This window comes from Anguilla anguilla, chromosome 5 (assembly GCF_013347855.1).
Source record: "Anguilla anguilla isolate fAngAng1 chromosome 5, fAngAng1.pri, whole genome shotgun sequence".
Lineage (NCBI taxonomy): Eukaryota > Metazoa > Chordata > Actinopteri > Anguilliformes > Anguillidae > Anguilla > Anguilla anguilla.
Genome location: NC_049205.1, coordinates 29,508,216 through 29,523,218, shown reverse-complemented (window position 1 = coordinate 29,523,218; position 15,003 = coordinate 29,508,216). Strand labels below are relative to the sequence as shown.

Below are 15,003 nucleotides of genomic sequence, written 5' to 3'. Positions count from 1 at the left end.
TTCCTCAGAGTCCACCATGCACTACATGGATAATGATTGACAGCGATATTTATCCCACCCTCTGATGTGTACTTCAATCAGAAACTATGTTTCATCATATTAAGAATGTGTCTGCCCCACACATAAATGTTGACAGTAGACCCAGCCTTGGTACTCATACCAAAAACCCATATGACTGTTAAATTCCACCAAGTTTCTGGTACAATCCTCAAGGAATCACTCTTTAAATTAGGGAAATTGAATTTAAGATGCCTCACTCCTAAAGTGGCTCTTGTTAAATAATTATGTGTGGATCATAATTTTCATGTATTTAATTGAAATTATGGTCAGGGTCAAGTTTCCCCTGACATCCCCAATGGGTGGGTTTTTAATGACTCTGAATTCATGTCCATCAGGCAGAGTCAATGGAGCTGAAGCTATTTCTCAGTCCACTCTGACTTTAACCCTTATGTCTGGAAGTAGGCTTTCAGTACTTATTGTGATCTGTAGCACAGCCTGTCTAAATCAATGTATAACACACATTTGTTTGCCTTAGTGTCTATGCATAGGTCACCTTATTTAAATTCTCTGTATTATTTTTTTTTACATTCTATCACATATTGCTGTTGCTGACACCCACCGACGGTAGTGCAACTGGATCCATTCCCTGCCACTGGGAGCTGGTGTAAATGACTGCAATCAGCAGTCCCACCTGACTGAACCCCGGCTGGATTTTCAACAGGGAATTTGGAGTCTCCAAACTTGTGTGAAGACTCCAATGTGTGCTCAGAGATTTGCCACCTCTGGGTTGTCTAGCTTTTTGTCACAGGAGATCAAGCCCTCACACACTGTGCAGAATTTGGCAGGGACACTGTTTGAAATGGGTTACCTTCCAATTAACACAATTGCTACAATAATGGGAAAAAAGCACTGCATGTCACCCAAGAATGTCCAGGGAACCGATATGAAAAGAAGATTCCCAGCGCACTTCAAGCTGGCTAAAAAAGAAAACTGAATAGGTGCTAGAGTAGAAAACTCCTTATCCGAGCGCTTCATGGGAACTAGCCCAAAAAAGGAACATTGGCTATAATCTGCTCATTTTTTCCTTTTATTTTTATTGAAATTTTCATTTGTTGGTTTTCTTTTTTCTCAACCCATTTTAATCTATCAATGTATATATCATGTTACTACAATTAAAGCATGTATGTGGTCATTTACGCAGGTAATTTTCATGTCTTTACACATATGAACCTTACATTGTGTAATTGATGGGAGGGTATTTATATTCCTCCCGGTGCAGCCCTTGAAGCATGTTTTTCTACTCTGAGGAAGATGTCCTAAACATTGCAAAAATCTATGACATTCAATTGAAATTACATTACATTACAGGCATTTGGCAGAACGCTCTTATCCAGACAAAGAACAACACAAAGAACAACAACAAAAAAATCATCAGTTGAGAGTCTTAATATCTGTACTGTATAGATAATGGTTGTTGAGGCCTGCCAGTTTGGTGTTACATGTTTAGAAGCAGTTCCAGTGTCAAGCAGAAACCAACATGATGTGATTTATATGGAAAACATTTTGCCTGAAGGTGGAGATTATCTAAGGGTGGATTTCACAATTATTTGCATGCAAACGTCACCTCTGTTTTTAGAAACAGAAGTAAATTTCCATTCTTGTACAGGTATTAAATAGCTGGGCTGAACTGCCTAATAACATATTCATGTTTGATCACCTTAGAAAGAGGGTAAAACCGAATCTTCTGATAAAAATAGTGTTTACCCCTGCTTCCAACAATATTAATACGTAGAAATGCTTATAGCATCAATAAGCAGCTTTAATAAGTAAATTTGTCCACTTAAGCCAGTCCTTGTTTAACCCCCACTCCACACCTTGGGCCTCACCCAGTCATGCCAAGCATCCACCCGTGATCATTCATTAAGTATGCATGGGCCAGGAGTAAAGGTGTTGTCTCTCTCCCTCTTTCAGCTACATAAAATGTGGGCCTTAGGAGTTGGCTTCTGGAAATCCTTCATCTTGGTCAGGCGTTTGGTGTGCAGTCTTGCATGGCACCTGATATCTGGCATTTTTAAATTTTATACCCAGCTATTTGGAATATTCTGCTGTCTTTTTGGTTTTTGGACTTGGCCTTTTCTTTGATTTGGTGTATTTCATTCATTTCTTTTGTGACTATAACATTAATTGTTTGTTAAGATAGTTGAACCTTCGTCTTTAGATTAGACATTGAATACTTTTAATAACATATTAAATCTCTTCATTTTAATCTGGTTGAGAGTTGTATATTTTAATAAAGATTGATTCAACAGGTTGCTCTGCCTATCAATAAAATTGACAATTTAAAAGATAATTGATATATTTGCTAATAATTAACAAATGAAATGTAAAAAAAAAAAGTTTTATACTGTGGATAAATGAGGAGTTTTAACTGTTGATACACTTGTGTTCTGTATTCAGAGTGCCAGACATTGAACAAAGGTGTTCACTGTTGAAACCGATGGATTTGGAAATGGTCATACTTTAAATTAAATCTCACTTCCCTGACACCATCATAATTGAAATCAATGTCATCAAAAAGAACTTTGCTTCTCTTTTTTTATAATTTACTTGAAACAGTCAACAAAAAATTGATTGGTGCAAAGATACCACTCAAATAAATTGCAGGTATTTCTGCTTATATGGAAGCATATCTTTTGCCATTAAATTAGGCCCCTACCCTAAAAAAAGATTCCTGAAGATTTCTATTTGACGTCGTAGACAAACTGACCAAATAATCAGAAAGCAATGTGACTAACTCTATTAGTAATGATTTGATTAACTTTTTAATGCTAATTATGCATATTATCTCAATGATAGTGTCACATCCATGAAGTGCAGGGTTCATTTTAAGGTTCTGCTCCTGACATTAAAGGCTTTGCTTTGACTCCAGTGTATTTGTCAGACATGCTTCTACCATAGAAGCATACAAAGACACTTGTATTCTCTACACATAGTGTGTGGCCCTGAGACTTTCAAATAACTTAACTAGTGACAATTTATCTTCCAACAGATCCCCACTACTGTGGAACATCTTGCCAAAACAAGAGAATTGTGCAGCCATATAATATTATGGGGCTGCATATTTTCCATGCTGTCAACAAAGGGTTACTGGCTCTTGTCCTGGATGCTAATAGGACATGCAGCCTTCCAAACAGGGCCAATGTTTACAGCGTAAAATGGGTGAATAGGATCTTCATATATCATTTTAATATTATTATGTCTTCCACTAACTAACACATGCGTCTTACACATTGAAACATTATAATTAGTCAACCATAATACAATAGTAACTTGCAATAAAGCCTCCTGGGTTCAGTGTCTGGATTTTCAGACATCTGGGCTTTTGTGTGGGCTTATTGATGCACAGAAAAAATAAAATAGTAATTAATTTGAAAACAACTGTGAAGGGTGACTGGAATTCTGCCACCAAAGCTCAGAAACATACATCTCATTGCTTAGGGGCTGAAGGACATTAGCTTCAGAAATGCCTTAGTTCACTACATTTTATTATTTAAATGGTCTTGCCATATGGACCTGTGGTCCATTATAAGTACACCAACAGACATGACTACACCATGTCATTTAGGTAAAGGAAAATTGGGGGAAGCCTCTAGAAAGCCCTGAGCTGAAGAAAGTAAGATGGGTTCCCTTAATTGAGTCTGGTTCTTCCCAAGGATTCTTTCTTTATGCCACCAAATGAGATTTTTCCTTGCCACTGCTGCCTGCATTTACAGCATATTGTGGCAGATGCTTTGTAAAATGAGCAATATTAATAAACAGTGATTTGACTATTTTATAAATATGAATATGAAGTACGGTGTGTTTTTCTATTTTATTTTTCTTCCAAATGCTTTCAATACTAATGTATTTGAAATCTTATCCTAATCAAAAATGTAAAAAGTACATTTTCTCTCTTGCCATAGACATCAGTTATTGACATAGCCACCAATGTTTTACAGAAGTAAAATAAATATATTCTAAAGTAATGTTGTCATTTGTATCACTAAATTAATCCATGCAACTTGGCCGTGTGACTTTTTATTTCAAAAGCTGTGATTTCTTTCCATTTATTTTTCCATCTTACAAATTTTTTTCCACTTTATAAAAAGAACTTTTAAATAAACCAGTATATACACGAGATCCTTAAACCTTCATTCTTCAAAAATTAACTTAAAAATGCAGAAAATCAAAACTACTCAGTATCCCCCCTGACATCACCATAATAATTATGCATTTTTCTGAATATAAGACAAACATAAATCATATTCAGTGTGGCTGGGTATGATTTCTGGCAATATAACTAAGATTAGGTATATGGGAGAGAGGACACATTGTTTATATCTGGGCATAATGCATTCTCAACTTGAGATTCAAGCATGGATTCAACACGCTTTTTTCATCATTCTAAATTACACTGCACCAAAACACAATGTAACTTGTGACTTGATGCTCAAATACCCAAAAGGATTAATCGAATATGCATAATAAATTATTCCTGTCTGGTTGCATTAGCCTTGCTTAATGAGTCTTGGTGCCTCAACCTGCATCTGAGGTATTCTAGGAAAACTACAAAGAAGTCACCAAAGCTCTTCGCATACTAGTCGAGCACTCGTTCCCACTGCTCGTTACTAACTAGTTAAATTTATGTTGAAGGCTCTAAATAAGGAGAAAACAATACAGTAATTTCTTTTCAAGTTTATACACTTTGATTTTCTTGTGATCTCACTGACTCAAAATTTCTAATACATGTATTTGAAGCTCTTTTGGACTGTCATTATATGCCTTGATTTGCATGAAATTAGAAATATTCTATGTTTGACTGACTCAGAAATTAAATTGTCAGGATACAGATTCATTTCCTCTGAACTACTAACAAAACAATTATTTGTCCTTCGCTGCCAGATTTCCCCCAAGCTAACTTACAAAATTGCATAGCCTATTAATAAACAATAAAGCAGGGAACACTTTCTGACACATTTTCATTCATGGATGACTTTTGCTACAGCATTAAGCTATAACAGTATCTCTTTCAGGTGTTCTACCCCTGCATTTCTAATAAAGGTTATTGATAGCCACTTTCCAAGGAACTCCATCCTTCCAGTAACCTCACTTTTCTGCTTTGCACCTATAAGCATTCCATAGTTTTGACACTTAATTAAGAATTATTCCTTTAGGTTGACAAGATATGTTACACTTCCAAGGTGGTGTGCCAGGCTCAAAAGTGACCACATGCCTGGAGGGTGCCATTTATGCTCATCTAAAAATTGTATTAACAAGATTTTTCTTTCACCACATTTTTATCTTACATTTGCAGAGTGTCAATTAAACTGTTGAAGCCACAATTCGCTTATTTGCTTTCAGTAATCCTATTGGCCTTCAATCCTATAATTTCAGCTGGCTAATATTTCAATTCCTTGCAGTGCCATGCACAACAAAAACACACTTACACTTTTCACACATTTCATTCACATGCGAAAGCTATTTTGGCTCAATAATTTCTGTTAAAACAACCCTTTTATACACACGTCTTTGTTTGCTGGGTGGCTCATACTACACTTCCATTGTGTGGATGGGTCCCATCGTCTGATATCAAATGTAGACCATCATATGACATGCACAACTGCTGGATTCCTTATCCTTCAAATGCACTGTTGTAGAGTGTGGAGGGTCCCCAAGCCCTGGTATTGAATCCAGACCATGCTGGCTGTGCCCAGTAGCCCCACAGGGTACCAATAGGACCCAGCAGGGATTTTCATCTGGAAGACTTCCATGTTTACTTGCAAAACCAGCGACTCTCTCTAGTCAACAGCATGCCCACAGTCTGCCTGCTGAAGCCTCAAATGAAATGTTTTAGGGGTGAATGGTGGGCTGCGAAGTGAAAATACATAGAAACGTCACATCAGATATTTCAGATATACTTGTCTGTGCTCTACTGAACTGACAGAGGAGAATTGTGTTCAACTATCAAGTACAATTTTGACATTCCAAATTGTGTAAAACAGCAAAATACATTGATAATTGGCAAACACACACACACAAACACACACACACACACAGTATGTGTGTTTGCATGTATGTATGTGTACGCATACTTCTCATAGTCAACCAATTTTTTATGTGACACTTTGACGTGACACTTAAAAGTTTGAATGACCAGTGTCAAGGGGGCTATCCCATACCCTATAAGCAAGATGCACACTGGCCATACACACACCACAGTAGCACTCAATTTTATTTATAATACCATCTTGCCGGCATAAAGAATTGTTGATACTTGTGTAGTGGCTAAGCTAACATCATTATTGCACCCCTAACAGGGTCTGCCTAATACAGCCCTGGTCACCACATGTGTTGAGGCTTAAGCTAGCCAAACATTAGCTTAGGCCAGTTCATTGTTTATCATTCATAGTATGCATACTAACACCATTTACCGATACCGATACAAATTACCATGTGTTGGTCTCTGTGCTCTCCTGCACTGGTGATTACCCCACGTAGGAGCACCGACTGCCAAACAGGAACTGAAAGATTCCAAAACATTTTCTAGAGGGAAGACCCAGACTGTACCATGTGCGGTAGAGTACAGACGGGGGTTTAAGAAGTTAAGAGGCAATAGGCTTTTAAAGTACCCTAATCAATGTTTATTGTTAGTATTTATATGTCAGTCTGGATATAAAAATCTCTCCTTATCTTCAGTATTATTTATCCATGGGAATAATGTCTGGCTGTATTGATTGATTGTATGTTAACTATGGCTTGTCTCTGTAGGAGGAGCTGCCAGTTCAAAGCCTGGGATAGAAGATCCTGTTGGTTAGTGCTGCCTGGAACTTGCTTGAAGCAGCAAGTGCTAGGGCCCAATAGTCAAGGGCCTAGCTTTTGGTTTGTTTTTTCTTTGTTTTGAAAAGTTAAGTTTCCTTAAGTTGATTTGAGTAGCCTTGTATTTCTTTTTCTTCAAATACATTTTTTTTTTTTTACATTTTCCATTTTTTTTTTCTTTTTGTCCGCATATGCTGCAACCTTTTGACTGGTGGAAAAAAAACAATAAAACAAAACACCAGCTGATGACAACTGCCTCCGTGACTCCTTTCACCACTTGGCCTATTCCTTACAACCAGAATGTGTTCAGATGGTAAGAGGAGAGAACACAGGGCCAAGTTACTTGAAAGAATTTAGGAAGTATTGGGTAGCAGCATTGCTTTTGAATACAGTATGTTTAATTTGTGTTAGCCAAGGTAGCCAATATTGTTTATTGTAACTTGGCATAATTTTGATATCAGTACTTTTAATGGGAGACCTAGATTTTGCAAGTGTTAGTGACTTATAGTGGTTTGTATGTGTGAGTAACTTGCCATTTTTGTATGTTGAAAACGTGTATTTCTTGAACGTTGCAAACTACGTGTTTAGACACACATTACAGGAACAATGACGCTCACTTTGTGTTCAAAGGAATTCACTGGCATTTCACATGAGTGCAAGGCTTGCAGTAATGGAACATGACAGCTATACTAAAGCAAGAGTTATTCTGTCTGCCAGCTTGTTTATTGCTGTTATTGACAGTGTGGTGAAGGAACTCATTAATGTCAGGGTCTGTGAGATTCACAAAATCAAAAGTAGCATCTTTACTCCTGAATACACTAATAAGCAATACCTTGATCTATTTGTCACACTTGTAACTTTTGTGAGTTAAAAATATTTTTGACAGATAACATACCTTTTATTTTCTTTACAGTCAGTTTCAATGTTTAGTCTCTGAATGAAATGGCACCTTTGCTATCAATGATCAGCACAAAATTAAAAATGGTGCAAAAATGAATTTCTGTTCTGGAATGTTTTTTCAGTAGGACAGTGAGACCACCATCACAGATTGTGATTTGTTCTGGCTTGCTGCATCCGTTTCCTCTTTTCTAGAATAGTTTTAGCTCAAACAAGTTCATTCACTTCCCATAATACACTGCGATGGAAAACATTCACAAGCCCACCACTTGAAGTAGCTTTATGGAACAACTACAGAAAATCTTTAGAATCACAGTTTTCAATTTCTGATAATATAGCTTTTAGCACCCAATTAATAGGAATAAGAGGGTCTAGATTTGACCGTGAGAGTAGAATTTTCCATGAGCCTTACCTTTTCTGTTTGGCAGTCCTTGAGCTCTGTGTTTTCTGTCTTCTTGGGCTGTACGTTCAATGGTGTTTTATTTGTTGTAACAATCCTTAGTATTTTAGGGATATCCTGTAAATAATAAGGTAAGTACTTTAATTGGATCCAAAAATACATAAAGTTCTGTATGGAAAGTCATCACCAGCTGGATGTCATGTGATATTGTGTTTTTCATCACATAATAATGCCAGTATTTTATCTGAGTTCAATCACAGTAGAGCAAGCATAGCTGTAAATTTCTAATTGGCTACAGGTTAAAATTTTAATTGATTCAGCACTGAATGTCAATTATATTTGCATTATCTTCATTATTACATTATAGCAAGTAATTACAGTATCAGTAAACACTTCTTTCTCATTGCATTTTCATTTTCATGGTTGCAGAACAGTTTGTATTGTAGGATATGTAATGTTTAGATTTTGGCCTTAGAGAGGGAATCAGTGAATAAGAATGTGGCCTGGCCTCCCCCTCACAAGTATCAAAGCAAATGTGATTGGGGCAATATAAAATCCACTGATACCCTAATCTAGGCAGACAATCTATGGGTCTCACCCCCTCCGAAGAGACAAACCAAATGACACAGGACACCATATTAGGGGTCGGAGACCCTACATGCCTAACATTTCCCTTTCCGATGTCCTCTAAGCTTGAATGGAATCTTTAGGTAGGCCAGTCCTTGTCATAAATTAGTCTGACCCCCCTTCCCTTCTATCCTACACCTTAACTCAGCATAACCCAATCAGGGCAAAACATCCTCAAGCCCTGCTGGGTAAGGTATTTAAGATTTCCACAGGAAAAAGGGTGTTGTGCTGCATTGGTGTCAGAGCCTGGAAGAAGAAGAGTTTTGCTCTTTTTATTTTGGTGGTGGTTCCTTGGTTTTGTGCTTTTAGCTGGTTTACTTGTGGCGCTTATACTGGAAGTGGGTGATACTTTGGCAAGGTCTGGCCGATCCGTTTCTCTCTCTCTCTTTCTCTTATCAGTCTCTCTCTCTCTCTATATTCTGGTATTTCTAGGTTAGTTGTTTAATGTTTTGCTGTATGTCTTCTGTTGTGGAAGTAGTGTGCCTGCATTCAATAAAGAATGTATGTTTTCAATTCATTAATATTTCATTAATTGACTGCTTCTTATTGAATTCAATTATTTAATCTGAAAACCTGATATACAGCTTGTTGTGACTTGTTGGTTGATTCCACCAGTTTTCTGTAGACTGACCTATCAAAGAATTTGGTGATTTAATTGATAATTCTAATTTTAAACATAATTATTAAATTTAATCTAATAAAATATTTTACATGTAGGTTAAGTGAGGGGTTCTAGCATGCAATATCACTTGGTTCAGTATTCAGAGTGCTGAACAGTTTAACAAGGGCATTGACTGTTGGAATCGCTGGATTCAGGAATAAACATATTCTTAATTAATCCTTGCCCGACAGTATATATACAGCTAACATTAAATCTGGCTTTCTCATTATGGTATTTTATTTAAAATATGATTCAGACTAATGCTTTATTGCGTCATATTTTTTATTCAAGGAAACGTTACACTACATCGGGTTTTGCCTTGTGCTCTTAAGTTGGGTCACCAGTTTGTTTCCTCTTGTTTTCTCACCTGTACTTCAGTTCTCTGTCAGAAAGAGGTTGGCAGCCTTTTTGGCAAGCCAGGTTCTCAATTGCAGCACTCTACTCCTCTATGTTGGTAAAGTAATTCCTATTAATTAAGCACAGACTTTTGGCAGCAATGTGTATTGGCAGCAATGTGACAGTCCAAATGTGCACAAGTGACAGTTGAATAATTTAGATACAATATTTTTAAATGTTGTACAGGTGTTGTTATTTTTTCTTCTTATGCTCAGAATTGGCTATTCCATAAATGTAGCATGAAGCATCACCTGTGGTCAGAATTCTAATCTTTTAAACAAGGCAAGAATAACTTTTTTGGTAGAAAGAGTTGCAAATACACACAGACAGCCTAAAACCAGAAGCCTAATCATGGCTAGCTCTACAGATCTTTACATAACAAACTCACAGGTAGACTATCTGGCTATCCATATTTGAAAAATGTTGGCATCAAGCCCTGTTATTTGCTCCAAATGCCAGAGAAATACAAAAGAATGACAGAAAAAATATGGCTGCCGCTTGAGGTGCTAACAGCTGCAGTCGGACTGGGTTTTTAAGTACCCAAATCTGTGTTATAGATATCAGAAATTGAATCGAAAGAATATTGAACTTGTATTTTTAACTTGAAATGTATCCAATGAAAGATGTAATGAAACGAAGACTGGATTCAATTTCAGACCATTCCATTCAATTTCAAATAGTGAAATACAAATGTAAAAGTTCAGTTTAAACATTATAAATTCAAATCATTGCAATACAAATTCAAGTTATGCAATTCAAATTAAATTTCAGATGGCACTAATTTCTTCCCATATTAATTTCTGGCCATGCAGTCTCTGTTGTCATTCACAGATGATGCTTGGTGAAAACGTGCATATGAAAAGCTGCATTTTTATGCATTGACAAAGTTGGATGGAATGGATAGGTTTCCTTATACTTTTTGGATAATTTTAAATGTATCCTAGAATTTTCCCAGTTGAAATCCTCTATGGCTGTTCTTTTATACAAATAATTTGCAATTGCCCAAATTGGATTTAAACTTTCTGTTGAAACCTGAAATTGAGTCTAGGGGGAGGGCTGTCACAATGAAATTGAGACTTGCTTGGATCAAAAATCCTGACAGACTTATTTACTTTCTGGGGTTTTATTGATATTATTTCAGGATTTGATGTGTATTTTCAATTGGGCAAGGACATTTCAAATATTTATTACAGAAGTTTCAGACAACCTGCCAGCCTTGCAATAGGTGGTATATGGGCAATAAGGAGTTTGTTAGCAAGACAATATACTTCAAGGAACATCAAATCAACTTCTACAGCAATTCCACTGTATACCTCCAGATGCTGTATGTGAGTCTACAAAATGATTTATTTAAAAAAAAAGGTCTAATCTGAATTTTTGGTTGGAACTCTTTCCTATGCCACATGTAACCTGCGACAGTTGCACTAACGGGAAGAAGTACTACTGAATATAAAAATTGATATTTATGTTTATATTGTTTATAAATGTCTCGTGTATTTTCCTGCTTTAAACAACAAACCTCCAAATGCCCCACATACCAGACAAAAAGATACAATTAAACTGAAATAAGCAATGTGAACGATTCCTTAAATACATTTGTGAGCTGGTTGATAGAGCTCCACACATATGTTTGGCCTGTCCATGTACTGCACGCTTATATACACAAAGGGCCAAGTGACTTGAAAGAATTGAGGAAATATTGGGTAGCATTGCTTTGGAATACAGGTTATTAAATTTCGGTGAGGCAAGATAGCCTATATTGTTTGTAGTACCGTAACTTGGCGTCATTTTGATATCAATACTTTTAATGGCAGGCCTGGATTTTGGCAGTCAGAATGAATGAGTTATTGACGGTGTATGTCTTGTATGTGTGAGTAACTTGGCATTTTTGTACGTTGAAAACATGTTTTTTATGAGATATCATTTCTTTTTGCAAAGCGTTTTATTACGAGAGTGAGAAATGCGAAGTGACCCTGTAAGAAACGGTTGTGGATTATGGCTATCCTTGTGTGAATTTGTACAGTCTGATGAGCGAGTACGTTTAGCAGTTTCGGTTTGCTATATATGTAAAACAGTGGCTGTGACAAATGGTGCGGTGGCGTAATTGTAAACGCATCAGAAAAGGTGAAATATGGCCAGTGTATGTAGGCTACTCACGGATTTGACGGCCATCCAACGAGCCTTGATTGACAAAAGAATCAGCAAGCCCGTAGAATTAAAACTGCCTAGGTCGCAACTTGTGTACCCTTCTGTCCTGCTCCGTTGTCTGTTATTTCGTGAAGATGCACTTTTAGTGTTTGTAAGGTTTATAAGGCATTTTGATAGGCTTTTCTGCAGGTAGGAATCCTCTTTGCTGTTTTGTTAAGCTAGAACCGGAAAAGTTGATAGTGGAGAATAGGAGCAGAAGCATATATCCCAGCAGGCTTTGCATATGAGAAAATAACAACAGTGTGAGATAAATTAGGCGAAATGATGAAATTGCGTAGTTGAAACAATATGTTTTTAGCAGAATGGGCATGTAGGTGAAGGTTGACATGATCACAGACTATAGTGCGAAGTAAATGAAGTGACCATGAGCGAGCTTAGTTTCCTTATCAAACGGTATATATAACAGTCTGTATTAAACATTAGTTGTTGAAGTGGAGGGTTAAATAATGTGTGCAATCTATTGCACTAATGTGTTTTTCTCATGTTCAGTGCTAGTAGTTATATTTATGAGTGAATCATGATTTTAAATGTAATGTTTTGATGCGGAGTTGCAGAATGTACATACGTAGTAATTGTTTGTATGTGGCTAGATAGAGAACAGGGCGAGGTAACATGAATGTAGAAACGTGGCGTTTGCTGATAAGAAGGTTTTGTATGGTAGCCAAGTGAAGAAATATAGTTAGTAGAAATGGCACAGTGGTGAACTGGTGTAACTTTTTAATAAAAGGAATACATTTGCCATCATGAAATGCATATGGGTGGCCGTGAATGAGTTTTGGTAAAGCAAATATAAGCGTAAGAAAACGTTAGTGTAAAAGAGGAAATGATCTGCCTGAGGGCGAGGCGGGATTCAAGCCTTAAACTGGAGGTTTGTGACTTTGTTAGTGCAGCACCATGCCATAGCTATGCAATGCGTGAAATATCATTAGCAAACCTGCCGGTGGTTTTAAAAAAGAACACAGGCCAGTAAGCACAGAAGAGCTCCCGTTGAATCCATATGGCTTAGCAATATTGTAGCCGGTTAATAACTGAACGTACAGACGGTACGTCATAATGCATATGGCTTAGCAATATTGTAGCCGGTTAATAACTGAACGGTGAACGGTGGGTAGATATGGTGCAAAAGCAATAATTGATAAGTAGTAGACAATTATTAGTGAGGGTCGAAGCAGGTTAAAGAAACGTGTTCCTAGCTGGGCTTGAACCTACGACCCCGTGTTCCCAAGACTGTAACCTTGCCCATTAGGCCACAGGCGGACTAGCTGTTTAAACTGGAAATGTTTCAGAGTAAAAAGGTATGGGTATTTTGCGTGTGTATGCACGTTTTTGATTGGGTCATGTAGGTGAAGATTTGGCTGGTGTCAGTGAAATGTTCAATGGGGAGACATGTTGTTAGTGGGATAGGCGGCAGGAAAAATAAGAATGAGAAGAAGAAGAAAGAGAAGAAGAAGAAGAAGAAGAAGAAGAAAAAAACACAAAATCCCCTTAGTTTGGGGCTTTATTGTGTGGACATGTGAAGTTGTTTATGAATTCTGTCTGTTGAAATTGGGTCAGAATGTACAGAATTTAATGTTTTTAAGGGCTGAGTGTCTGTGGCTGTTGTGGTTATTTCTGTGGGGAACCCTGAAAACTCTCGGTGCTGTATAGGTATGGGGCATGCCCCCGCCAAGGCGTAACTTGGCGGGATGGCATACCTGCCATCCCAATATCATATCTCAGTATGGTAAGAAAATCAGACTATTGAAGACTAAAAGCTAAAAACTACTAAAGTATAGTACTGAATTATATTTCTGTATTGTCTGTTGTTGTTCTGTTTGTCCTTATTTTGCTTACTTATCTCTTTTATTTTACTCTTTTCTACCAACACCATCACCCCCCAACTCTTTTGACTCTTGCCAGACTGCCGAGATTCTATTCTTAATTGACTTGCCTGGTAAAGTAAAAGTAAAATAACTGAAAAATAAATAAATAAATCAATAAAATTAAATAAAAAATAATAATAATAATAATAATTTAAAAAAAATACATATATATACAGATGAAGTCGGAAGTTTACATACACTTAGGTTGAAGTCATTAAAACTCATTTTTAACCACTCCACAGATTTCATGTTAGCAAACTATAGTGTTGGCAAGTCAGTTAGGAGATCTACTTTGTGCATGACACAAGTAATTTTTCCAACAATTGTTTACAGACAAATTATTTCACTTTTGATTCACTATATCACAATTCCAGTGGGTCAGAAGTTTACATACACTAAGTTGACTGTGCCTTTAAACAGATGGAAAATTCCAGAAAATGATGTCATGGCTTTAGAAACTTCTGATAGGCTAATTGACATTATTTGAGTCAACTGGAGGTGTACCTGTGGATGTATTTTAAGGCCTACCATCAAACTCAGTGCCTGTTTGCTTGACATCATGGGGAAATCAAAAGAAATCAGCCAAGACCTCAGAAAGAAAATTGTGGACCTCCACAAGTCTGGTTCATCCTTGGGAGCAATTTCCAAATGTCTGAAGGTACCACGTTCAACTGTACAAATAACAGTACACAAGTATAAACACCATGGGAGCACACAGCTGTCATACCGCTCAGGAAGGAGACGCGTTTTGTCTCCTAGAGATGAGCGTGCTTTGGTGCGAAAAGTACAAATCAATCACAGAACAACAGCAAAGGATCTTGTGAAGATGCTGGAGGGAACAGGTACAAAATATCTATATCCACAGTAAAACGAGTCATACATAACCTGAAAGGCAGCTCAGCAAGGAAGAAGCCACTACTCCAAAACCGCCTTAAAAAAGCCAGACGACAGTTTGCAACTGCACATGGGGATAAAGATCTTTGGAGAAATGCCCTCTGGTCTGATGAAACAAAAATTGAACTGTTTAGCCATAATGACCATCGTTATGTTTGGAGGAAAAAGGATGAAGCTTGCAAGCCAAAGAACACCATCCCAAC

General features: G+C 37.1%; 1 protein-coding gene across 1 annotated transcript in view; it reads right to left on the bottom strand.

Annotated features, from left to right (window-relative positions):
• LOC118228159 (leucine zipper protein 2-like) overlaps nucleotides 1-15,003 on the bottom strand; it is a 151,791-nt gene that overhangs the window by 20,366 nt on the left and 116,422 nt on the right. Inside the window, exon 9 of the mRNA XM_035419495.1 lies at nucleotides 8,165-8,269. Within this exon, the coding sequence (XP_035275386.1) occupies nucleotides 8,165-8,269 (105 nt within the window). The remainder of the gene's footprint in view (nucleotides 1-8,164; nucleotides 8,270-15,003) is intronic.